General features: G+C 43.4%; 2 protein-coding genes across 6 annotated transcripts in view; both read left to right on the top strand.

The window, feature by feature from the left end:
• stox1 (storkhead box 1) overlaps positions 1-8993 on the top strand; it is a 39627-nt gene extending 30634 nt beyond the window's left edge. For both annotated transcript variants that reach the window (XM_080449993.1, XM_080449994.1), the window contains exons 2-4: positions 2501-2653; positions 4095-6756; positions 8398-8993. In XM_080449993.1, coding sequence (XP_080306119.1) covers positions 2501-2653; positions 4095-6756; positions 8398-8551 — 2969 coding nt within the window. In that variant the 3' untranslated portion in view covers positions 8552-8993. The remainder of the gene's footprint in view (positions 1-2500; positions 2654-4094; positions 6757-8397) is intronic.
• Positions 8994-17454: 8461 nt separating this feature from the next.
• On the top strand, positions 17455-25506 carry LOC308100459 (uncharacterized protein). Of its 4 annotated transcripts, none has more exons than XM_080449518.1 (2): positions 17455-17543; positions 21934-25506. In XM_080449518.1, exon 2 carries the CDS (start codon positions 22062-22064, stop codon positions 23703-23705), a length of 1644 nt encoding a protein of 547 aa, XP_080305644.1. In that variant the 5' UTR covers positions 17455-17543; positions 21934-22061; the 3' UTR covers positions 23706-25506. The 4 variants fall into 4 exon arrangements, with proteins under 4 accessions (XP_080305644.1, XP_080305645.1, XP_080305643.1 ...); XM_080449519.1 differs by lacking the exon at positions 17455-17543 and adding an exon at positions 17729-17848; XM_080449517.1 differs by lacking the exon at positions 17455-17543 and adding an exon at positions 19536-19687.
• Positions 25507-25754: the final 248 nt, after the last annotated feature.

Genomic DNA, 25754 nt, shown 5'->3' on the forward strand with positions numbered 1-25754 from the left:
TTTTCCAATGCTGTGAGTAGAGATCACGTTCATGCCCTCTCCATTAGGTTTGTTACACTTGAACTATCTTAAAGAGTGTGTGTGTCTGTCTCCCAGCTCTGCTGCTAATCATTCACCAGCATCGCTAAATGGCTTTGTTTGTTTTGGTGCTTTACGTTGGACCAGAAGGGAGGGATCACAGTTTTTTTTTATATTGTTGCTGTTGGGCCATATTTCAACTTTTTAACTGCATTTAAAAAACTAAAAACTGTACTGCTATGTCATACAAGACTGGCGCAAAAATAGCCAATCTACAAGCTCACAACGTGTCGCAATGCAACGCGTTGTAAGCTTGTAGATCGGCTATTTTCGGCAATGTGAGATTGAGAGTGAAAGTGTGTTTATTGTTTTTTTTATAGATATTGAACCAATGAAAAGTATTAACAAGAGCTTGTGACTAAACGGTAACTACAGTGTCCCCATTGGAACACCGGTTCTGTTTTCCATTTTCCTGAAAAGTAACAGTTTTGGACATACTAGGTTTGCTGCTCCCCACAGCGACGATTTGACAATGTTTTGCTACCCAGCACCTTCATTCTGCCTGTATCATACCCTTCACAGGTCTAACATTCTTTAAGTCTGATAGTATACAAATGTAACCATGTGGACGCGTTCTATTGGTACCCTCTCAAATCAAACTGATCTAGTACCACTACATATTCCTACGTAGTATGAAATGTATCCCAGTAGTCTCTTGCATCTGGCCAAATGTCCGTTGACGCTTTTAAAAGGGGACTAAAAACCTTTCTTTTTAACAAGCGTTTTCACAGTTTTATTATTATTATTATTGTTATTTAGTTTTTGTTTTTAATACGTAGCACTTTGAGATTTGGTTCATAAAGTGTGTTACAAATAAAATGTATTATTATTATTATTATTATTAAATGTGTGTCGAAGGTTGACTGAAGCAGACATCAGACAACCTGGAGGGTTGTGAATGTTGGGTCACGCAGCGAGGCTGCAAATAATTGAGGTCTAATTGTTTCAAAGTCCACAGTCAGTCGTGACATGCAGTCCGGTTCCCGGGGGTGTGGGACAGTTTTATGGCCCTGCTACTATCTCTCCGCCTCCTCCCTCTCTGCTCACTGTGTAGACTTCTCACTTGATGTGAAACAGCCCACTAAAGGTAGCCCATAAAAATAACAAAAAAGAAAAGAAAACTGTGTGCCCGAGGGAGCGAAATCACTGTGGTGTGTTGCTTTTCAGCGGTTTATAAGATGGATTCATGTGCAGTTACTTGTCTTGGGTCCTGAGAAGATGAAACGCCTATAAAATGTCTGTGTTGTGTTTTGAAATTTGCTTGTATTATTATGATCTCAAAGCCCTGGAGGGAGCTTCTCTCTGATGGATTCCTAAAGTTTGTTAGCATATCATTGGAATTCCATCAACCTCTCTCTCTCTCTTTCTCTCCCCACCCCCTGAAACATTGTTGTTCTAAGCCTTTTAGAATAACATGTTGGTGCCTTTAGAATCTACGGGCACCTCTTGGCTTGAGTAGAACCTTATGATATATAGAAAGATATCTGATCTCACCCCAGCAGGCAGACTTGTGGTCACTTCTGTGGGAGTAATGGAATTCTGCGGTCTGCCCCAGTATAAATGGAATTTCAATTGCAGTCAGGCACGGTTCACATAACTTGCATAAACGGACCACCCTGATCATGCCTTTAGAAGGTATAGGTAGAAGTGGAATATAAACTTCATGTCATTATGAATGTTTGCTCTGGCCAGATAGGAATAGTGGCCTATAGCCCAGGTGTGTTGGCGTGCATTATTACAGCAGGCCCACCTGTCTCACATAGGAATTTGTGTCTACATGGCCGTTTTGGACTATGGTGAATTGGTGATGTCATTTGTAGAAATGCTGCCCCTACCACCCGTTTACCCCTAGACACAGTTTATCACTCAGCACTTAGATTTATTACTGGTGAAAGCTACGACACTCATTACTGTATCCTCTATGACAAAGTAGGCTGGTCTTCCCTCTCAGAGAGGAGAAATAGGCACTGGCACCAGTTTGTTTTTAAGGCCATGATTGATAGGAAATGACCACCATACATTACATTGCTGTTACATTGTAACAACAGCACTTACCAGACCACTGGCTAAAGGCTTCACATGTTCAGTCTGAACTGGGAAGATCTACTGTCTGTTTTGATGCTCCAGTTTCATGGAATATTCTACAAGTCAAGCTAAAGATTAATGCCACAATATCCTATATGGACAATTTAATAACCTGCTGCTCTCAACTCTCCCTACCTCACTATGTAACTGTTTTTAACTTACTAGTTAAAAGTTAAGTTGTGTGTGTGTGTGTGTGTGTGCGTGTGCGTGTGCATGCGTGCGGTGTGTGTGTGTGCGCGATCTCGACAGGATTGCAAATGAGGGCAAACCTCTATGCTCTTTTTGAGAATAAACAAAGGTTAATCAATCAATCCAACGTGTGTGTGTATGTTTTTAGGTGACCTGTCCCCGGTGCAGATGTCCCCGGTCCCCCAGTCCCAGTTCATCCCTCTGGCTGAGGTGCTGTGCTCCGTCATCTCTGACATGAACTCCTCCCACGTCACCGTCACCCAGGAAGCACTCATCAACCACATGAGCAAAGCCCATCCAGGTAACATTTCAGTGATATACATCAGCGGTCTTTAACAGGGGGTCCGGGACCCCCGGGGGGTCCTCAGAGTTACTAGAGGGGGGGCCGCCAAATACTTCTGTGATATGATTTTTTTTTTTTTTACCTTAACCACTTGAACCCTAGCATCCCTTTTCTGACTAGAACTTTGTCCAAAAATAGCCGAAAGCTCACAGCGTTGTGAGCTTGTAGATCGTCTATTTTTTAGACCCTCCAGAAAAACGCGGGCAAAAATCCTTGATTATGCGGGCTAAAATGTATGCATATTATGCGATGCGATGCGGCCTTTTTGAAAAAACGTTACGCCCGCATAATTATGCGCCATTTTGCTGATTATGCGGTAAATTCTGCGATCGCATAAACGCTTTTTTATGGAGGGTCTAATTTTTGGCAAAGAGGTATAGGTGTAGAGGGGGGAAAAAGAGCAGACCAAGTAAAAAAAAGAAAGTTTAATCTGAAACACAATTTTGTACAATATAGTGGGGGTCCCTGCTTCATCTCTCTCTCAGCTAGGGGGTCCTTGTACGTTGAAGACCCCTGATATACATCCATGCAGAACTATTTCGTCGCTGTCGGGTGGAAACCTTGTATATATCCACATTTTAGGAAATGGAAAAAATAAACCTGTGTTCTAATTAATCCAATGTAGTTCATATTATTTAGTTGCAAGCTCTTGTTAATAATTTTCATTGGTTCAATATTCATAAAACCCACAGACAGACTAAACCACTTTGTATTGTTCTTATTGGACTTTTAATTAATCCATTAAAACCGGGAATTGTAGCTGATAGCAACATACGTTTTTCAGAAAACTCTTAGGATTTAGAACAGTGGTTAGAACAGTGGTTCTTGAAAATAGCAGATGTACAAGCTCGCAGCACGGCACGAAGTGACATGCTGCGAGATTGTATATCTGCTATTTTTGAGCATTTTTGAAAAATCTTGAAAGTGTTTGAATAATTTCTCATCTGGGGGGGGGGGGGTCCCTGGCACAAAACATTCAGGTGGGGGTCTGTGGGCGAATACATACATTTTGGGGGTCCTCAGTTTAAGAACTACTGATTTAGAAGGCATTTGTAGAATTGGCCTCGGGTCTTAATGGGTTAAGGAAAATATTAAGGATTCCAAAACAAAAAAACGTTTCTTCCTTTTTTTGCACAATAACGTGTGTCTTTTGATATGTATTGTTTACATTTTATTTATGTGCTAATAAACTAAACTAAACTTTCGCTTTAACTTCTTAAATAGCGAAAATAGCCGATCAACAAGCACCGGCAGGGTGTGTAGATCGGCCATTTTGGCTACTTCTGTTTGACACTGTAGTATGACGAAGGAGGGCATTAATGTATATGAAGAAGTTGAAATATGTTGTGTCCTTGTAACCGTTTTCTTCTTCTCATCTTGTATCGTGTCTCCATCTCAGGGATGACCATTCCCACCCAGGACATCCTCTACAACGCTCTGGGCGCTCTGATCAAGGAGAGGAAGATCTACCACACCGGGGAGGGCTACTTCATCGTCACCCCGCAGACCTACTTCATCACCAACAGCGTGGTCCGAGAGAAGACCTGGTGGACGTCCGCTTCGGGAGACGAGCCCCCCTCGCCTCCCCCCATCACCTACCTGCTGAGCAACGAGGCCTGCGTGGAGAGCCACGCCCAGACTCCCCTGGTGGCCCACTGCAAGTCCTGCAGCTGCTTCTCGCCTCCGCAAACGTCCGCTAACGTCGTCGCCACCGCCCCGCCGTCCTCTGTCCCGGACCAGCACTCCGTCTCGGTGTCCCTGAGCGAATGCACGGGCAAAAGCTTGAAATGGCCCAGACCCTCGGACCACAAGCCCGCCGTGCAGCATCAGTCCACGTCCACGGCAGCCGACTACCAGGCTAGCGAGGTGAGCAAAACCACAGTCACGACCACCGCCGCCAGCCGCAAGGACAAAGACGGCAAGGATAAGCCGGGGAGGAAATTTGGCCTGAGTCTGTTCTGGAGGAACGGAACAAAGAAGGAAAAGCCAAAGAAAGAGTATGCCTCGTTTTCGGGCCAGTTCCCCCCAGAGGAGTGGCCGGTAAGGGACGAGGACGACCTGAATAACTTGCCCCGTGACTTGGAGCACGCCATCATCAAGCGCATCAACCCCGAACTCACCGTGGACAACCTGACCCGCCACACGGTCCTCATGAAGAAGCTGGAGGAGAGAGGGGACAGGGCCGTGGAGCGGGTGGACCGGGTGCTGGAGAGGGGTCTGGATCGAGGGGACAGGGGAGTAGACAAGGGGATGTCCACTGAGATCCTCTCCAAACCCAGGCACCATCAGTCCTCCAGGGCAGGCGGCGCGGGAAGGAAGTCTGCCCACAAGGCCTCTCGCAGCAAGAGGAAGGCCCACTCCTCCAGGGAGAAGCAGCGAGAAAGGGAAAAGGAGAGGGAGCGCGTTAAGAGCAAGGGGGGGAACGACTACCCAGAAGAAGAGGACTTGATCCCCTCTCGCCTCAGACCAGAAGTGCCTCTCGATGAGCCGGAGCATCTCAACGACGCCGGAACCGCGGACGGCAAGTGTCTCTACAAGAAACGTATCGACAACCCTTTCCACACCCTGCCCGTGAAAGAGCCAGCGCAGATCCCCGTTGCCACTGCTACCAACAGAGAACAGAGGCGACGGGAAGGGAAGGATGCCAAGGCGTCGGGGGCAGCGGGGAAGAAGGACCGAGCGGGGCATCGCTCCAAGTCGTGGGACCCGCATCGGGCTAGAGCCACGGTTGCCGAAGCGGAGCGTGCAGTGAAATCCCGCACGTCGGAGGACAGATACGACCGCCCTCGCGAGAGGGCGGACCTGACGTCCACTCAGCTCCACCGAGCCGAGGTCAGCAGGGAGCGGCTGTCAGACTACGGCTCGGCGTACCCCCAGAGCAGCACCCTGAGGATAGACGACAAGGTCCGACACCAGAGGGAGGCCAAGAGCTGGGAGACGGAGTGCAAACACAGGCCCTTACCGGAGCCCGACTACAGGGCCGTGACGGACCAGAGGCTCCACCTAGGTCAGACCTCGGAAGATGACCTCCCTGACACGCGGCCGTACGATGAAAGCCTCCGCGGCCGTGCCGACGATCCAGCGACGAGCTACCCGTACGACCCGGCATCACCCTGGCCTAAGCTGTCTCTGCAGCGGAAGCACACTCTCAGACAGGGGGAAGACGTCCACAGGCCTGACCTGCTCTCCTCACACCAGCAGGCCTGTAGCACCGCAGCCAGCCAGGAACAGCAAGGAACGGGAATCAGTATGGGGGTCAGAGACCTGGAAGAGGAGGAGGAGGAGGAGGAGGAGCCCGCAGCCGATGTCGCCGTAACGATGACCGACACCGACGGCTTCTTAGAGGACGACAGGCTCTACCAGAAAGTAGATGACGATGATGAAGAGGACGAGGACGCCTGCAGCTCCTTGTTCCTGAACGAGGAGGACATCGTAGACTCCACGGCGGCTTACCGGGCCCGTGTAGAACGCTACCACGAGCAGCAGTTCTTGGCCTACCGTGACCGTGGATCTGACATGCAATATCAAGAACCCCACAGTATCTATCATAATTGTCCCCCTCACTTGTCCTCCTCGCTCCTAACTCACACGGACAGTGTAATCGCCCAGAAGGAGGTCTCTCTCAGCCCTGCCAGGCTTGGTGAGATCACCCACCACCAACCGAGGAACAACAGATCCCCGGGGACCCAGCGCGAGCCCAGCCCCCGGCGGGGAGCGCCGATCCAGGGGGGGAGACAAGACGCCAGCCCCGGCTCGGTGACCCAGAGCCTGGAAGCCGCCGAGGCCGCGGACAGCAGCATCTTCGACTACACCCCGACGAGCGAAGTGGAGTCGGACGCCGAGACCCTGCAGAAGTCTTTCGACGAGGGAGACGGAGAGTCTGCTCACTGGAGGTGCGGGGTGCAGGAGGCGAAGGAGGGAGGATTCGAGAGCCACGGGGAGAGAGGAGGCCCTCAGAGCCATGGAGCCGGCCTGGGCCTCCTCCCCACTGGAGCCAGAGGGGAGGTCGAGATGGGAGAGAGCCAGAGCATCACAGGAGACAGTGGGATAGACTCCCCTCGGTGAGTCTCTCTCTATACTGTTAGTTGTTCATATTTGCTGAAGTAGTTGATCTATGCTTCACTATAGCACCACTTGAGAGCAGAAACAACTTTGAATATGATTTTAATGGTTGAAAATGTTCGTATTGTAATGTTGTGTTTACTTTATTTAATATAAAATAAAATAGTCTACTAATAATTATAATAATATCGCGGAGCAAGGCAGCCGGCCAACGAGGCTGGTGATATTTCTAATTCATTTTATTATTTTTATTTATTATTGCTGTGTTCGTGCAAGCCCGAGAATCTACAGTAGATAGAATCCTGTAGTGTGTGATGCCTTAGATTATCTGATAATATCTGATCTTATAAGATTATCCTGTAGTGTGTGATGCTACCAGATTTCAAAATTGTTTAAGATTGAAAAAATCCTGTAGTGTAAGGCCAGCTTAAGGGTCCATTTTGGTTCCATTTGTACACTCTCAGAGTTACATACCTGGAAGGGTCCATTTGGAACCACCTCAAGGAACCCAGTGACCTCACTTTGAGAACCTGTCCTAGATTCTTTTTAAATTACACACTGGTATGGGATCGGTACTCGGTATCGACCGAAACGTAAGTTATGGGTATCGGAATCGGTATCAGGAAGGAATTATTTTGTATCTGTTTCGGTACATCTCTAGTTTCAGTGGTAAACCTGATTTTGATGCTATATAAAGTCATTTCTCTGGGGACCCCGCTGTGTGTGTGATCATGCAGCCTAGTCACTTCTTTTGGGCTTGTTTCTCTCGCAGAATCTGGCAACAGGGTGAGGGACTCATCAGCTAGAGTCAGTCACACACAGCAGGCCTCTGGAGAAGGTTTTTAGACTGAGGTTAGTTAACCTCTCGGTTAGATGACGCTGATTGAACCCACTCCAGAAAAGCGGTGTTTTTCCCTTTAATGTAAATGGCAATAAAGCTGAACAAACACCTCGAGGCCAATTACAACATGCAGTGTTTTGACAGAGTGGAATGATTATGATAATTAGTGTAATTACTCTACAGCCACTTATATTCTCATATTATAATGGAAGAGAAAAGAACAGTTTTGGCGTTGCCGTGTATTCATTTATCATTTATATACCCTCATTTGTTGGTATTATTATTAAATGCATCTTAACAAAAACTCTAAAACAACATGCACCACTCCCCCGCACCCCCCAACAACCAAAAAGAAAGAAAGAGAGAAAATAACCAAAATGAAGGGAAAAAATTACAAACAGAAAGAAATAACCAAGAAATTAGCACAAATGAGTTCAAACAGATCCCAAAGCCAAACGTACCATCTGACAAGGGCTGCAACAGCGGTCCACATGCAACCAATCCACATGCATGCATGTGTACCAAAGTTAATTAATTCAGAAGAGAGTACAAATGGAACCTAAAAAACCTGATTTATACTTATACCATGATGGTGTTGTGGGCCTAAAATAGCCAAATCTACGTGCGACGCGTTGTTGTGAGCTTGTAGATTTGCTTTTTTCGGTCCACAATGCCGTCGTACAACGGAGCATGGATTAAGCACGAGTGTCACTAAGAAGTTTTACTGTGCATCAATTTTTTTAAATATCGAAAATGAATGCAATCAAGTTGAACCTTTTGTGCTTGTTTTACTCTGTAGAACCCGCATCAGCCTGGCCTCCAACAACACTGTGATTCTGGAGGGGCTGAAGAGACGGGGCTTCCTACAGAACTTGGAGAAGCTGCATTCCAAGGGCACCGCCATCCGACCACAGAGCTCTCTGCTACAGCTCACCCCTGTCATGAACGTATAGCGGGGGGGGGGGGGGCCCCGACCGGAGTCCCCTGCCGAAACTCTGTGGCTTCTAATGTAGCTCAATGAGCGGAGCCAAAAAACCAAGTGGCAGAACCTCTATTCAACCTCTGTTTACCGTCTGACTCATGGAACATGTCCAGAGCCTGTGTGTGCGGAGGGGAGGGAGTTGGAACTTGGGTGCTTATCTTCAGACCTATTGTAATGGTAGTCTGTGTATAGATGTATAATTTCCTTCTTTTTTTGTCGTTGTAAATAACACTTTTTTTAACTGGAATATCCTCAGAGTATCCTTTGATGGTGTCAAACGCATACAGTAGTTGTTCCCTAACTGTACATCGACTGTGACGGTGCCGTTTTTTTTCCCTGTTTTTTTTTTCTCCCCCTCTCTAAATTCCTATACGGCTTCAACGGCCGCGGTAACAAGATTCTGTCCGAGATTTGTCCATCTTTTCAGATAGTGATATACTCCAAATAAATCTGTGTATACATCAACAAATGTGTCTTTGCTGTCGTGTGTTGATACCTGATAAACAACACTTTTAAAGCGGTCACATTGTCACCACTCACTGGTCATTCAACAAACAAAATGGTTAGGGTTATCTAACCCTCTCAAAGTGGGGTCCGGGGACCCTCAGGGTTCCTTGAGGGGGGTTCTAAATTAACCCTTACAGGTCTGTAACTTGGAGTGTAACAAATGGGTGTGTACACTCATGTGTACACTCTCTTGTACACATGCCCTTTGTATTTAACCAAGATATGACTACCATACAAACATACCGTAGCCATTTTTCTCATGTGTTTGTTACTTAGGCCTTTTTTTTCTTGACCACAATGTCAAAATGTAATCTAGATATAGCATGTTATTTAGACAGATGCTAGGTTCATTGTTCACCTGGTATCCTTTAGTTTCAATGTAAAGATAATGTTTTGATAGTACATTGTTTAGACAGATGCTAGGTTCTTTGTTTACCTGTGATCCTAGTTTACTGAGGCACTGCATTCGATGTATGTGTTTACCTTGCTTATTGTAAGTGGCTCTGGATAAGAGCGTCTGCTAAATGCCTCAATTGTAAATTGTAACCGCTGAACAAAAACATTGGTGAGGCAGCCCAGACGTGGGGCTCCACACCTGGGAGGTTGATAAGTCCTGTTTGTTTTTGGTGGTGGTGTGGGGTTATGGTGACAGGGTGCACTGAAGACCGCAGGAAAATCAAGCCGGGAGCACCCACCTCTGCCGGGAAGCGAGGTCACAGCGCTGGTTCTGGAGGAATGTGTGGCAAGGAGTGGTGGAAGAAGTACTTTTTTTTTGTACGTCAGTAAAAGAAGTAGTAATATCACAATATAAAAGTAAATTGACTGCATTTATGTAGCGCTTTTCTCCAAAGCGATTTACAATGTACTTCACCTTCACGCACGAAGGCAGAGGAAACCATGCAAGGCACCAACCTGCTCATCGGGAGCCATTAGGGGTTCAGTGTCTTGCTCAAGTACACCAGCTCTAGGGGAGCCCGGAATCGAACTGGGAACCTTCTGTTTCCCAATCTGCCGCTCTACCTCCTGAGCCACTGCTGCCCCCGTAAAAGTAAAAGTACTCTGTTGCAAGTAAAAGTCCTGTGTTCAAATTTGACTTGAGTAAAGGTACAAAAGTATTAACATCCAAATATACTTAAAGTACCAAAGTAAAAGTACTCTGATTTTTCTAAATGTTTCGAAAATAGCAGACTAAAGTATCAAATGGGGCTCAAGTGGTTAATGTCTGTTTTGTAATATTATTTGAATCTGCAAAGTAACTAGTAACCAAAGTTTTCAAATAATTGTAGTAGTAAAAAGTACAAAATATGCCTCTGAAATGTAGTGGAGTAGAAGTATAAGTATTGAAAATTGGAAATACTCAAAGTAAAAATACAAAATAAACTCAAAAGTAGCCTACTTGTACATGTACCTAGTTACTTTACACTGCTGGGGACAGGATTGTGAAAGGCACACATAATGTTGTTTTACACACATCTGGTCATTCCCAACATCTGCCCATGAACACCATTGAGTTTCTCTGTGAGGAACCAGCCGAGTGGCGCGTGAGAGAATGTTTGTGGTTGCCTTGGGACTTGAATCGGCGAAGTTGCCCTCTAAGCTATATGTGTTTAACCCCTACCCCCATTCTGGGTCAAACATTCTGCAAAAATGGCCACGCCACAAGTTTGTGAGCTTGTAGATCGTCTATTTTCGTTTCTAGACAGAGGGGGGGAAAAGGCATCGCTCTAACATAAAGCCCTGGGGGACCCCGGTCAACTAAGTGTATAGGGTTTAAGTGGGTTTCACTCACTGCATCTCTGACAGCTGTTCTCTCTATCCTCTGCATGCAGGCTGTAAAAAATACTTTTACTTTAAGCATATAAGGGCTTGAACACACAAGCTGAGCATCTTCAGCCTGTGCTGTACACCTTGAACCTCAGACTCTGTCGTCCTGTGTTATGCATGTTGACTTTGACCTGAAGAGTAGGCTATGGGATTTGAACACATAACTTCCTTGGCCAGTTCTGAAGGCCAGCCTACCTGCCTTGTCATGTGTCAAGTGTGATGTGAGTGTGAACATTAATTCAATTCAATTCAAAGGGCTTTATTGGCATGAGAAAACATACCTTAGCATTGCCAAAGCAAAAGTGGAACAATACAATCAAAACTAAATAGTGTATGTACAATTAAAAGGTATTAGAAATGATGTACACTACGCAGAGCTGTTACATTGCAACTGAGGAAAAACTAACTTACAAAACCATAAGAATTGTGCATTTGCTGTCAGGAATAGTTAGCCTATATCCACATAGGAAAGGTTAGCTGTTTTTCAAAAGTGTTTAGAGGTAATAGCTCTGTTTGTATGTACAGTGTTTCTACACTGACTGTAGCCTTTCTGTTTACTTTCTGTGCGTGCTTGGTAAACAAACAGCGATAAAAGTCTAAATAGGATATTCAGATCATCTGAGGAAAGAGCAGTGTTTTGTCAGGGTTCATCCATGCTCATCATCACTGAAATGTTGATTGTTAACAATACATCAAAACGCCATCACACGATTCCAAACATGACATGTTTCATAGATGATCTAGCAAAGATGTTACCTTTTTTATCAAACGCCAGTACAATCCCTCTGTCTCCAGAGGCCTCACAGACGGTGCCTGAGAACTTTTTCAGGATCCAGTCAGCGCAGGTGCATCATTGCAAGTCCTGATAGCCTCTCATTGTCCATGCTCGATCGTAGCCAGGTCTTCAGCCGCCTCAATGCAGAGAATGACCTCTTACATGAACAGGTCATCACTGGTAGTGTGAGGTAGATGGAGAGGATACAGCGGATTGTTGGAGTAGTATTGCATGCCTCTGTGATTCAATGTGTCTTTTGCTGTTGATGCCAGCGTTGGTTATCTGGCCATATGTTTAACCTGGCTGGATCAAAATTGTGGAAAGATATAGACTATTTGACTGACTTCAGCTCTCTCTCCTCTCCTCTCTCCTCCAGTCACCTGTCCAGTCATGTCTCCTCCAGTATCATGCTGCTTGTCTGGTTTCTCTCTCTTTTACTCTTGTCTCCCCTTCTCTCATTCTCTTTTTTCACTGCCTGTCCCTTTTTCCACGACTCCTCACTTTTCTCTCCTGCTAAAAGTGTATTCAAAATATTTTTTAGTCAAACTATATAGACCTACAAGTCCTTTAGTTCATCATTGTGTGAGTTTTGAATGAAGAATGATATAAATGTGTCTCAAGCAGTAGTAGGCTATATAAACAAAAGCATTGATACAGTAATAATATTTATACACAATAATACTATGTTAAATTATTATTACACTAGGTGTTTGTGTTGTTATATTGAGCCCATAGGTTCCATTGTAATAACCAAGGAACGTATATCTGTGGAACAGCAAGAGAAAGAAGTGCAGCATGGATCCAATTGCTCACACATCAGGTGCTCTTTCGTGGAACAGGTAGATAGATATATATGAAAACAAAGTTTAAGATGTTTGCCTGTCTGATGGCACGCCAGTGTACCTCAGCACCACACCCAGTAATGGAAAAAGTACTCAAATGTTTTACTTAAGTAAAAGTATCAATATTGCAAGGTAGAAGTACTCTGTTATAAGTAAAAGTCCAGAATAAAGAATTTGCTTGAGTAAAAGTACAAAAGTATTGGTATCAAAATGTACTTAAAGTACCACAAATTAAAGTACTAAAATGATTGAAAATAGCAGATCTACGTTGTGAGCTTGTAGATCGGCTATTTTCAAATAGCCTAGGTATAAAATAAAGTGGTTAACGTATGTTTTATAATGTAATCATTTATATCTGCAAAGTAACTAGTAACTAAAGTTTTCAAATAATCGTAGTGGAGTAAAAGTACAATATTTGCCTTTGAGATGTAGTGGAGTAGAAGTAAAAGTATAGACAATTGGAAATACTCCAGTAAAGTAAAAATACGTCAAAATTGTACTTAAGTACAGTACTTGAGTAAATGTACTTAGTTACTTTACACCACTGACCACACCCTTTGGGATTTGATTGATTGATTGATTGATGTACTTTATTTAGTAAGACATGAGAACATCAGTACATGGAAGTACAAATTCACAATACAAGGTCTACTAAACTGGGAGACTCATTAAGCACTGAGCTTGTGATGAGATCCCCATGTACATTGGGAACAACAATATTTAACTTTCAAACGATTCAAATTATTATATTGTGTACACTGCTATTACAACCAAATATTGTATCATGGTAGAAAAGCACAACATTTATGAATGATCAGTGTGCAGTAACTGTGTCCAGTTATTTTTTTTATTCTAGGCAGAAAGCGCCATCTAGCGGCCTTGATCATAGACAGTTGTTTGTTGACATAATCACGTGTTGAGCAAAGATTTTTGCAGTAAAGGCAAGATCACCCACTTCACCATCCACACGCACAAGCCGGTGATCAAGACCGTATCTTGGCGTTGTACAATATCTTCACCGTACCAAAGTAAAGTTATTTATACACCTCTTTTAAAAAAATACCAGGGTCCAGAAACCCGTGTCCTCAGTGCGGTTACGGCCATCAGCACATTTTGACAACATGATAGTTTGGTCTATTTTAGTTTAACACTGTATGGACTCACTGAACTGGACTTAGAATATAACCTCATTCTGGCGACATAATAATAGGCCATGTGCTATTTTTCAACAACATAGTAGCCCTAATTTTGACGACAGCATGGATTATTTCTAATTATATTGCTTCATGTCATATTCTTTGGCAATTTGTACATGGTTTATTTCTGATTCTGCTTTCACAAATCTTATGGCCAACGGCGACACCATGTGGACGTTTTTAGAAATAAATCATGAGTGGGTTGAGTAGTTTCTAGTCCCAAATCCCATAAAGCTTGCTTGTTGCTACTGTATTCGAAAACAAACAAAATCATTTATTTAATGGATTTAAGATGTACTGAATGATGCACTTGATGTGATATTGCCCCCAAAATAAAATAAACACTGCAAAATAAAAGGCCCTGTAAGAACACATTTAGTATAGTAGGCTAATGATTCATCAACCAGTGCATGACTTGAAACTGAGCTGGAAAAAATGATTAAAAGACAGATAGACAGAAAGACAGACCAGTTTTTTTTTGGTAAATCGACTGTCTGGCCCTTGGTCAGATAGGGTGAAGATTATATATTTTCTATTTAAATATAGGTTTAACAATCGTCTATCACCAGTAAATATGTATGCATACATCTATCGCCTATGAATGATTACGTACAGACTATCGACAGTGGGTAGATGTGAGACTAATATATTTACAGTGTCAGCCGGCTTACAGCAGTGGGCATTATGTACAGTCTATCAACATGGATATAGAGAGTAAATATACAATCTATCAACAGTGAATGTACACCAGTTATCCTTAACAGCTATGGTTCTGTGTGGGGGTTCGTGAACTTTATTGGGGGTCCCCAGCTAAATTAATTAATATAGCATCATTTAACTTGAACATATAAGCTATTTAAAAATCTACAAGCTCACAGTGTGTCACAATGCAACACGTTGTGATTAAATGTGAACACATTTCAGAAGGCGTTAATTTGGGGGTCCTTGATATGAAAAAAGTGAGAGGACCACAGATGTGGTGTATAGCTGCATTAAAGGATGTGAATCATTGGCATCTGTTAGAAAAACTAAAAGTGGAGATGGAGATATATATTAAACTAGAAAAAGTGCTCCTCGGAGCACAGGTCTCCGCCAGGTCAGGTAAGTTATTGTGGCCTCCTGGTGGCGCTATAATAGGCCAATGTGAAAAGGGTGGCATTTCTTCCTCGGCCTAGTGGGAATGTGCGTGCAAATTTTCACGGAAATCGCACGCCGCGTTCATGATTTCATACATTTTGTTCAAAACGGACCAATCCTGCAAACTTTGGAAGTCAACCTTAGTCAATCAGGATGGAATATGAAATATCGGACAGATGCGTCTTGATCACATGACTATAGAGATACTGTGTACCGATTTGTGTGATGTTTGGATAAAATCTGAAGGATTAATATCCAAAAATGTATTTGACATAAGTCGGCCTCCTGGTGGCGCTGTAAAAAGCAGATGTGAAAAATGTAGTGCAGATGTTTTTCCTTGGCCTCTAGGGAGTAGGCGTGCAAAGTTTCACGCAGATCGGTGCAGTTATAGTTAAAAATGCAAATCGGCCTGTTATAGCGCCACCATGAGGCTGATGTGAAAAGTTTTAAGTGCCATTTCTTCCTCGGCCTAGTGGGAATGTGCGTGTGCAATTTTATGCAAATGGCAAGCTGCGTTCATGATTTGAGGCAGTTTGTTCAAAACGGACCAATCCTGCAAACTTTGGATGGTAACCTTAGCCAATGAGGATGGAATATGGGAAATCGGACAGATCAGGGTTGATCACATGACTATAGAGATACTGTGTACCGATTTGCATGAGGTTTGGTTAAAAACTGTAGGAGTAATGGGAAAAAATGGGTTTTGCACAAATCGGCCTCCTGGTGGCGCTATAACAGGCCCATGTGAAAAATTTGAGGCAGAGGTTCTGAATTGGCATCCAGGGAGTGTGTGTGCACAGTTTCGCAGCGACCGGGCCTACGGTGCCGGAGATTTGGTGGTAACACACAGACAGGACGGACGGACGGACACACGGACGGACACACGGACGGACGGACGGACAGGGGCGAAAACATACTCTCTCGCCATGCCTTTCGGCCTGGCGGAGACAATGAGGGGTGTCGCTGTTTTTCCCTTTTCTCTTCTGTAAATATAGCTATTTGTATTTGTTGATTAAATGTATGAATGTGTTAATTCTATGCCCTGTTGGTGAAATGAATACATAGGACCACAATGGAAACAAGTCCCTGGGACATTTTTGTGTTATCCCTTTAGCCTATATGTTGTACTGTACCTCCATGCTGTTTACATTTTTGACTAATAAAGTATTCAATCAATCAATCAAAGTAGTCCAAGTGCACATGTGCAGCCAATTTCTGTTTATCCCCGAAATGACTGGACATCACAGGTTTTGCAGCAATATGTATAGCAATTGTAGAAGCATTGGGCCTTAAATGTATTTGGCCCCTGATTTCTAAAATAAATGTAAATATAAAATCAAACACATGTTTTAAGTAAATGGTGCCTAGAAATGTTGGTGTTCCAGGGTGTTCCAAGGTGTTCCAAGGTGTCCCCATGCTAAATGATTGATAGTAGACCAAATGGACCCATACAGGTCTGTAACACTGAGAGTGTACAAATGGAACCAAGTGACCCATACAGGTCTGAGGCCTATAACGTAAGACTCAGTGTTATGTACAAATGGAACCAAATGGACCCAATGGAACCAAATCAACCCATACAGGTGTAGCTTTGCAGTGTACATATGGTACCAAATGGCCCTAATGAACACCAAACTGTACAAATTACACATTTTGAGAACCCTTGGTACTATAGATAGTACCAGGGGACTGCTAAAGAGAGCACTAAATAAGTCTAAACAATGAACATTTTCTGTGGTATTGCGGCCTTGTATGCTGAACAGTTTTTAACTTTTCAGTTAAGTTTAGTATTGTTATTTATGTACTGTTTTTTTTTATGTCTGTGTATTATGGAGCACCCCCCAACCCAACTTTTTCCACATTGTATTTGTACATCCTAAAGTTGTGACAACAAACAACTTAAATCTTGAATCTTGAGATAGAGTGACCCCCCCCCTGCTGTAGGCGGCGGTAGCGAGTATTGTGCGAATGACAACGATTCACTTAAAGTACCGCGCTGGCTCCATCGTTGGCGCCAGATGAGCTGTGGGCGCGAGAGAGAGCAGTGTTGCCATGTCCACTTATTATAAGCGACTTTGGGCTTGTTTTTCTGGTGAGTTGCGGGTTGCGTTTTTTTTTGGCTTGTTTCTAAAGTGGTTGCTTATTTGGGCTTGTTTCCTAATGTGGTTTAAACTAGTGGTTCTCAAACATTTTCATGTCAAGTTATTCTGTAATTGTCTGTTGACCCCCATCTGAAAATATGTTATGCCAGGCCAGCCAGAGCCAGAGACCGTCACCTCCATACAATATTTGTATTGTTAAATGTTAAAATTAATTATGTTAAATTTTCTTCAAGATTTTTTGTTGTTGTTGAAAATAGCCGATCTACAACGCGTTGCATCGCGCGCGTTGTGAGCTTGTAGATCGGCTATTTTCAAATAGATAATTATGTTTTAAGGGCGAGGGGCTCGCTTCTTTTGGGCTTGTTTTCATAGACCTGGTTGCTTATTTCTCTCACAAAACCTGGCAACACTGAGAGAGAGAGAGAGAGAGAGAGAGAGCTAGAGAGGAAGAGAGAGAGAGACACCCAGAGAAAGAGAGACCCAGACGGAGAAGAGAGAGACCGTCCGCCACTGAGACGCAGACTTCCAAGCAGCGTTGCCATATCGGCTTATTATAAGCGACTTTGGGCTTGTTTTTCTTGTAAGTTGTTGCGGGTTGCGAGCTTGTAGATCGGCTATTTTCAAACAGCCCGATGCATGTAGGTTTAAAAGTGCACATGTGGCCTAAGAAGTTGCTTATTTTTGGCTTGTTTTCCGAGACCTGGTTGCTTGTTTCTCTCACAAAATATGGCAACACTGCATCCAAGCAGCAGCTTCCAGACTGACTAAGATCTCATCTCCCTCACTCTTGTTTGGAGTCACAAAGCAAGCGCCCAAAGCGATTTCTTTTTTTTTAATAACCACCAACAATCAAAGTACTCACTTCTTGGGGGAAAAAAATACAAGGTGGGTGTGTAGATCTGCATAAATACACTTTAGTCTGTGGATTTAACAACACAAGTAGCCTTGGATTAAGACTATCATATTTGTATTTGATCGAGTCTTGACTTTTTTACTTTCGTATCTAATGTCAAAATCAATCAAACTAATCTATGATAGTCTTGGTCCAAGGCTGTAACACTAGATGATCTTTTTTTTTTAAACTCATTTTTTAAAGGAACGGATTATGAGTTTGAAGTTAACATGAACGTAACGTAGCGACTAAAAGCCAACTTCGTATGTTAAAACGTTTTTTTTAAAAAAGTTTTTGTTGATGCTGCAGAAATATAACTCTTGGTCACTTGGATGTCAACGCATGTTCATATGAAACGTTGCTGGGGGTGTTTTGTGTCCATCGTTCCAACATTTTTGACAATAAGATAACTTTTTATCTAAGAAGAAAAGGGCAGTGATCGGGAGGAGAACCCACCCCGGCCGCCGCGGCCCTTGGAGGACAGATAGGGATGAGAAGGATCTGCTGTCAAACTAAATTAAAATAACAATATGTATGGTTTATATTGCTTGTTGTTTAGAGATTGATCTCGTTGTTGATCAGGAACCACATTGATAATCATCGCATCTAATCTTGGATGTGACTGAAGGAAAGGTCTTGTTTGTTTCCAAGTGTTTTCAGAACGTTTTCTTTAACACAAAGCTCCACGTCTGTGATCATCCACCCATGTATGACGCCAGAGTGGTGGAGAACGTGACGTCGACATTTTCCCCAGTTGACAATCGCGTCATTTTTTTGTGTACTCGTAACGCAGTATCTCAATACGGGGAGTTATATCTTCTTTAGCCCCGGCGGGTGTAGCTACAGTGTTGCCATGTCAGCTTATTATAAGCGAATTTGAGCTTGTTTTTCTGTAAGGTTGCTTGTAAATATTGGTGGTTGCGTTTTTTTGGGGGGGCTTGTTTCTAAAGTGTAGTTGCTTATTTGGGCTTGCTTCCATTTAAAAAATATATATATTATTGTTTAAACCAGTGGTTCTCAAATATTTCGTTCTCAAATATTATGTCATGGACCCCCAAATTAATTATGTATTTGTCCTTAAACCCCATCTGAAACTATTTTGTGCCAGGGGCCCCGCATACCAGATTTATGCTGTTAGAATGTTTCAAAAAGCTTTCAAATATTCCACATTGTATTTATTTGTTTATTTAAAATAGCAGATCTACACGTTCACAACGCCTCGACTTTTTGTGAGCTTGTAGATCTGCTATTTTCAAATATAGGTCTAAAGTGCTCACGCGACCTAAGTTGCTTCTTAAAGTAAAGTATAAATGATTAGAACATTCAAAAATTAAAATTTATTAAAATCTCATATTTTTACAATTGCTACAAAACCTGTATATCCAGTCATTTTGGGGCATACACAAGAAGTTGAAGGATACAATTAAGTCTGATAAAGATGTACCGTGCATGTTCACATGATGTATACTTTACATTACTTATGATAAATAAATAAAAAATACCATTTGGACAAAATAGCCAATTTCACATTGAGGTGCCCAGATATCCCAGTGCCCAGTGCCCACCTATCCTGTATCCAAGTGCATGTGACCCGAAGTTGCTTCTTTTTAGCTTGTTTTCATAGACCCTGGTTGCTTATTTCTCTCGCAATATCTGGCAACGCTGTGTAGCTATAGCTGTGTGCCTTGGCTAGTTAGCTTGCGCTGGTGGCTAGTTAGCATTAGCCAGCGGGCCTTCAGTGTTGTTCTGCTGCTGCTTTAGGACGCCTGTGTCGCATTGAAGCTCGTCGCTCCTCTCCTCCGTCAAACAACCCTCTCTTCCGTCTATAAAACGTAAGCGTTGTTAATATTCTAAGGTTTGACTTGCTGTTAATGTACCGTGTTTTACATTTTGACGTTGTTTCGTGCCGTTTCTCGTTGTGCAAAGCGGGGGCTGTTGTTCTCGTTCCCGGGCTTTTGGGGTGAACGAACGTCGTCTTCACGTTAGCCATCTTTGTTTTTACTGCTAGTAGCAGCAGCAGCAGCAAGAGGCTTAAGAGGAGCTTAAATGTTGGGAGTCTTGTGTGGAAGCTGTAGCGGGATAATTTGTCCATTTTATATATCAATCTCAGCCGAGGTTAGTGTGTACGTTTGTTTACATGACGGCCAATGAATACATTTTGTAGCAGCGGGTTCAAAGCTTTAATGTTTTTTTAATCAAGCAAAAAAAAAAAGTGGTCCCGAGACGAAGAAGAACGTCTGCACCGAACTAGCCTTTAGCTTAGCGGTTCTTCTCCCACCGATAACCAGTTATATTCTACATATCATGTGGTCTGGATTGATTTTTTGGGGGTTTGTTTACCGTTTGACTCGGGGTTTTATTTACTTTTTTTAAATAACTAGTGGTCTCGGGTTGGCTCCTCGATCATAAGGGCGGAAGCTAACGGTGCTAACGTTAGCATGCTGAGCTTCGCCCGGCAGCCATCTTAGGTTGACATCATGTCATATTGGCTCTGCTAGCCGCTGCTGGAGGAAGGGACAAGATGGCCCGTTTTAACGCCGCTGCGCACGTTTCCCTTTCTCCCTTCCGCGTTGCCCGTCGTGTATTAAATGTGTCAACTTGCACACGGGGAGGCCCAACTTTATGGATCATTCTCATCTGTTGGATCGCTGTTACGTTGATCGCGTTAAGCTGCTAGTTGCATGCTAAACGAAGCTAGTTAGCGTGGCTAAATGAGCCAAACGCATTAGCGGCTAACACACAATGCTGTTGTGTCTGTTAACCAGTTCTCCCCCCCCCAGTCCACCGCCACAGTCTGCTAACTAGCGGCTATGAGGCTATTTGTAGCTGTTACGGTGCTACTAGCCGTCATCAAACTGATTAGTGCTGGTGTTTACGCTTTTTACGTGTGTTATGATGTAGTTCGTAATTCTTTAAACGACCAACACCCCTTTTGTTCTTAGACATGCATCCGTTGCATTGTGTTCGCCACCCCGGTGCCCTGCCACGTGTTTGTGCATTTAGGAGGCAGGTTCGGGTCGCCCACATCAGTCCTTAGCTGGTCCACTGATGCTCCTCTTGTGCGCTACGTTGGCTAGCGAAGTGATCACGTAGCTTTGCTAGGTTGGCATGTTAAGCTATCAGCCTGGCATTGGACCACACAGAGAGAGCCATAGATTTATTATGTGTATTATGTCATCCACATTAATTATGTGATCGTGAGGTGTCCATCTGCGTGGACATAAGCTATTTGTTTTATCATTTTGTCATTATGTCATGAAGTCTTTTTCGTTTACTTTTTTTACATTTTGCGCGTCTTTCAAAGACAACACCGTATGGGCAGGTTTTCTCAGTGCGTGCATGGCTATTGGCTGCAGTAAATGGGCACTTATACTAAAAACAACAATTTATTTTACTAAAATGTTACTAAAATGTATGTCATCCTGTTGTGATCCCTGTCTTTGTAGTGTTAGTGATGTATCAAACAAATGTTAATTGTAAATTGTGGTGTAGGCTATAATTGGGTGTGTCATGTCTTTCTGGTTGAGTTTGAGAGCTCAGATTTACATTGCATAATGTTCACCCCATTCCTTAGCAGTGTGGGACTTTATATTTGGTTAATTGTATCAGTGTTTTCTACAAATATTTAGCAGTATTGACAACATTGCATCTTTGTCACTGATTTAAACCTGTATTTTTGCACAAATTCAGAAACGGTATATCATACCTAGTTCATATATATATACACTTAACGCATGCATAGACAATTGGCGACTTACAATAAGCAAGGTACCGTAATTATATAAATAGAATGCAGAGAGTCAGTGTATTGCATGGATCGCAGGTAAACCAAGAACCTAGCATCAGTCTAAACAATATACTATCGTAATTATCTGTACATTGAAACTATAGGATACCAGGTAAATAATGAACCTGGCATCTTTTTAAACAACATGCCATCTTATCTAAATGATATTCTTAACATAGCATGCATAATATGTGAAGGTTATTTTAGAGTTGGCACCATATTGGTCCTGTTTTGCATATTGTCATGTACAATATTTACACCCATTTTGTCTTTTTTCCCCTCCTTTTGCAGGTCGCTTGCTGACAAAGGCACAAGTGCTCCAGAGAGTGCAGCAGAGCAGAGAGCTCTAGAACCCGATTCCTTTTAAAAAGTTAGCATCCGGCCAGAAAACGGAGGTCGTAGGGCTGGAATGTGTGCTCATGGCCGAGTCGGAGACTGAATGTGACACTCCGGGCCTTGACACACTTGGGTCGGAGTGTGTCATTGCCCACAGTCAGGTCGACCTTCACTATGGAGCAGAAACTGAGATTATGACAGAAGAAAAAGGCAGATTAGAGTTGGAGATACACAGCTCTGATCTGGCTAAGATCCAGGGGCTTGGGCCAGATCTGGGGACTGTACACTGCGTTGAGGCCATCGTTGCAGAGTCCGACCATGATTACACCAAGGTGGACCATACAGAGATGCATTGCTTCACAACTGCAGAGATAAAGACATCGGCGCACGAGGCTCTACTGGGTGAGGTGCTGTTGAAGGCAGATGGTGAGCACATGGTCAAAGTGGAGTCTGACCACGGAGGGGAGCTGACCGTGGAGTCGGAGAATGGCGTGATCATACACGAGGCCCACGGCCTCCAGTGCAACGAGTGCGGGGAGATCTTTGGCAGCATTGCTGATCTCCACCAGCACTTTGAGATCCACAAAGACCTCAACCCTTACATATGTGTCCACTGCGGTGAGAGCTTTGCGGTGGAGGCGAGCCTCAAGCAGCATATGAAGATCCACATGAAAGAAAAGCCCTACGTCCCCACTGGAGTTGAGATGGTCGGCAAATGTTCCTCTGTTATGGACGCCTTTGGTCTCAAGTCTCACCAGATGATCCACTTGCCGGAGAAGCCCCACAGGTGTTCGGAGTGCGGTAAGAGCTTTGCGGCCGCCATCACCCTAAGAGAGCATATGAAGTTGCATTCGGAGGACAAGCCCTACAAGTGTACCCAGTGTAGGAAAAGCTTCGTTCGCAGGAGGCATCTCAAAAAGCACCAGGAGCTCCATGCACGTGAGAAGCCCTACACCTGCGGCCAGTGTGGCAAAGGGTTCGCCACGGCTTCCAACCTGAAACAGCACCAGAAGACTCACGCCGGCGCAACAAGCGACAAGCCCCACCAGTGCCCACAGTGTGGGAAGTGCTTTGCAGCTGCCGCCACCTTGCGGGAGCACCAGAGGATCCACTCTGGGGAGAAGCCTTATAAATGTAACCAGTGCAGGAAGAGTTTTGTCCGCAAGCGCCACCTGAAAAAGCACCAGCTGGTCCACTCTGGAGGGAAGCCCTACAGGTGCTCTCAGTGTGACAAAGGCTTCAACCACTCATCTTCTCTCTCTCGACACCACAAGACCCACCTGCAGAACATGTACCCGGCACCGAACCAGCCCACGAAGGGCTTCTACAAACGGGGGGTGCATCAGGGAGAGAAACCCTACATGTGCAACCACTGCGAAAAGGGCTTCAATCATTCCTCTTCCCTGTCTCGCCACCAAAGAGTCCACTCCGACGCAAAGGCTTACACATGCGGCCGCTGCGGGAAGAGATTCACGCACTCCTCGTCCCTTGCCAGACATCAGAGGGTTCACATGGAAGAGAATAAGCAGCAACAACAACAACAACAACAACAACAGCAGCAGCAGCAGTTCAGCCCCATGCCCCCACAGAAGGTGTTCCTTCCCACACCCGTCAAGCGCCAGTCAGTCATGGCCTCAGATAAGCCCTACAGGTGCTCCCAGTGTGGTAAAGGCTTTAACCATTCATCTTCCCTTTCCAGGCATCATAGGATTCACATAGATCAGTGAGACCCGTTGGCCATATTCCTACCCCCATCCCACACCTGCGCGCGTACACCATTTCTGTTTCACAAAGTTCCAGCTTTGATTATAGTCACGGCAAACATCAGGACAACCCACAGGTAGTAGTGGTTATAGGCCAACACATTGCAACATTCTAAATAGATGACTTACAACAAATGGACAATGTCTCTTTCTTTAAGAGGAGGAGGCCTGGCCCGTAGAACTGTTTGGCCTGTTCATAGCCGGATCCGTTTGTTGGTTGACACATACCCAGGACATTCTGCTCAGTTTGAAGAGGTTGTGACAATAGATGTGTATGAACCTGTACACTTGTTTGTGGATTGTACCTAACTTGCTCTAGGACCTCTTTTGGACGCTTTTAAAAATGTTATTTGATAATCTAGATGATAAAATGTTGCCCAATTACAAGAAGAAAAAAAGAGAAACTTTCCCTCCCTGGGTATTCTTTATGAATTTGAATCCAGTTAATGTGGCGCTGGTTATGCAGATGGTGATCAAGAGGTTATATTATGTTGATTTGATTAAATCAGCTATTTCTTCTCGGCCCAAAATCCATGTAAAGCAGATAAAAAAAAAAAAAAGATCTTATGTAAATACTGAATTTTTCTTTTCATTTTTTTACGTGTATAGTTGACTAGTGTGCTGTTCTGTTCCAAAAGATTAAATTTTTGATGGTAAGATCTGTCTCCACCCTTATACATTTTGTTTTCTGTTAAGAATTTTAAGTTTTGTTTTTTGTTTCAAGACCTTTTCAGGACATGTTGCAGTGGCTCTCATACAGACAGATCTAGGATTTGGGCTCCACCAGCTTCTATATTTATCGGGTTGTTTTTGGTATGTCTATGATGGGTTGGCACTGCTGAATAGGCTGTATATAGAGAGAAAATACTGGCCCAGACCATGATTATGTCACGGGATGCGATTACGTCGTAAATAAAGATCCTGGGTAGCATATTCCAACAATGACCTGTGTCCTAATTATTTACTGACCATTTCCCTCTTGTTTTACAGCACCAGATGTACATTAAATGCAATGATGCCACTTTTATTGCTTTGGAGACTAATTCACTTACCTATGTATAAAATATAGTTGACTTGTATTCGTGTCCTACAAAATATCATTACTTGGACAAACGGATCAGTTGTGCATACTAATAATACAATAAAAAAAACTACAGGAGAAAAGCTTGCTTTTACAGGACTTTCAGATTCTTTTTCTGGATTCCATGGGATTGCGCTCCATTTACTGTTGTGTGTAAAATATCTTTTACAAACGGATGTATTTTTTTAGATATGGTTTGGGTCATATGAAAGGGAATGAGAGAACTGCTATGGGAGTGAATATTATGGTGAGCAATATGTTCATTTTCTTTGGATAACAATTGTACTTCAGACTGTAGCATATAGGTTTCTTCCTTGTGTTAGATAGGTGCCTTACTGCATGCTATGTAGAGATGTATGCTGAGCTGTTTGGGGAAAAGGGTTAAGATTTTCACCAGTCCTTTGTTCTTACCCATACTAACTTACCCCACATTTTAATTTGAAGTCACTGATAACTATTACTTTATTGCTTTTATGTATACTACCATGTGTTTTCACTGTTACAACCATTATTGTCTTTGATTTCTTTTATTTTCTTCCCCCAATATTTGTCAATGGCCTCATTGTAGAGAATAATGTATAATTCATCCATATAGGCTTCTCTCCTCCGGGCAAACCTTGTAACATCTCTTCCCAACTGCTGAGTGGCACATATATGGATAAATAAAAAAAAGAATTGACTCTCCCTTGGTGTTTTGTACTAAATTTGATTTTTATGTATGTATAAATTATTCCATAGTGAACTAAAAAGACTTTGCATCAAAATTACTTATGTATCTAGTTGTATTTAGCGTCCACCAGGCATTGTAAGAGTTTGTTTATGAGAATTACTATTGATAGATGGACCATAATGGTGTTGGAATTGCACAGTTGAATGAAAATTGCAAAACAAGTATGTCGACTAGTATTGTAAACTTGTGTGCGGACATCTGT

This window comes from Gymnoscopelus braueri (genome assembly GCF_963280865.1).
Source record: "Gymnoscopelus braueri genome assembly, chromosome: 14".
NCBI classification, from domain to species: domain Eukaryota; kingdom Metazoa; phylum Chordata; class Actinopteri; order Myctophiformes; family Myctophidae; genus Gymnoscopelus; species Gymnoscopelus braueri.

Bases quoted from the DNA above. Each gene is read 5' to 3' on its own strand.
- LOC308100459 (XM_080449518.1), top strand. From the start codon at position 22,062: ATGGCCGAGTCGGAGACTGAATGTGACACTCCGGGCCTTGACACACTT.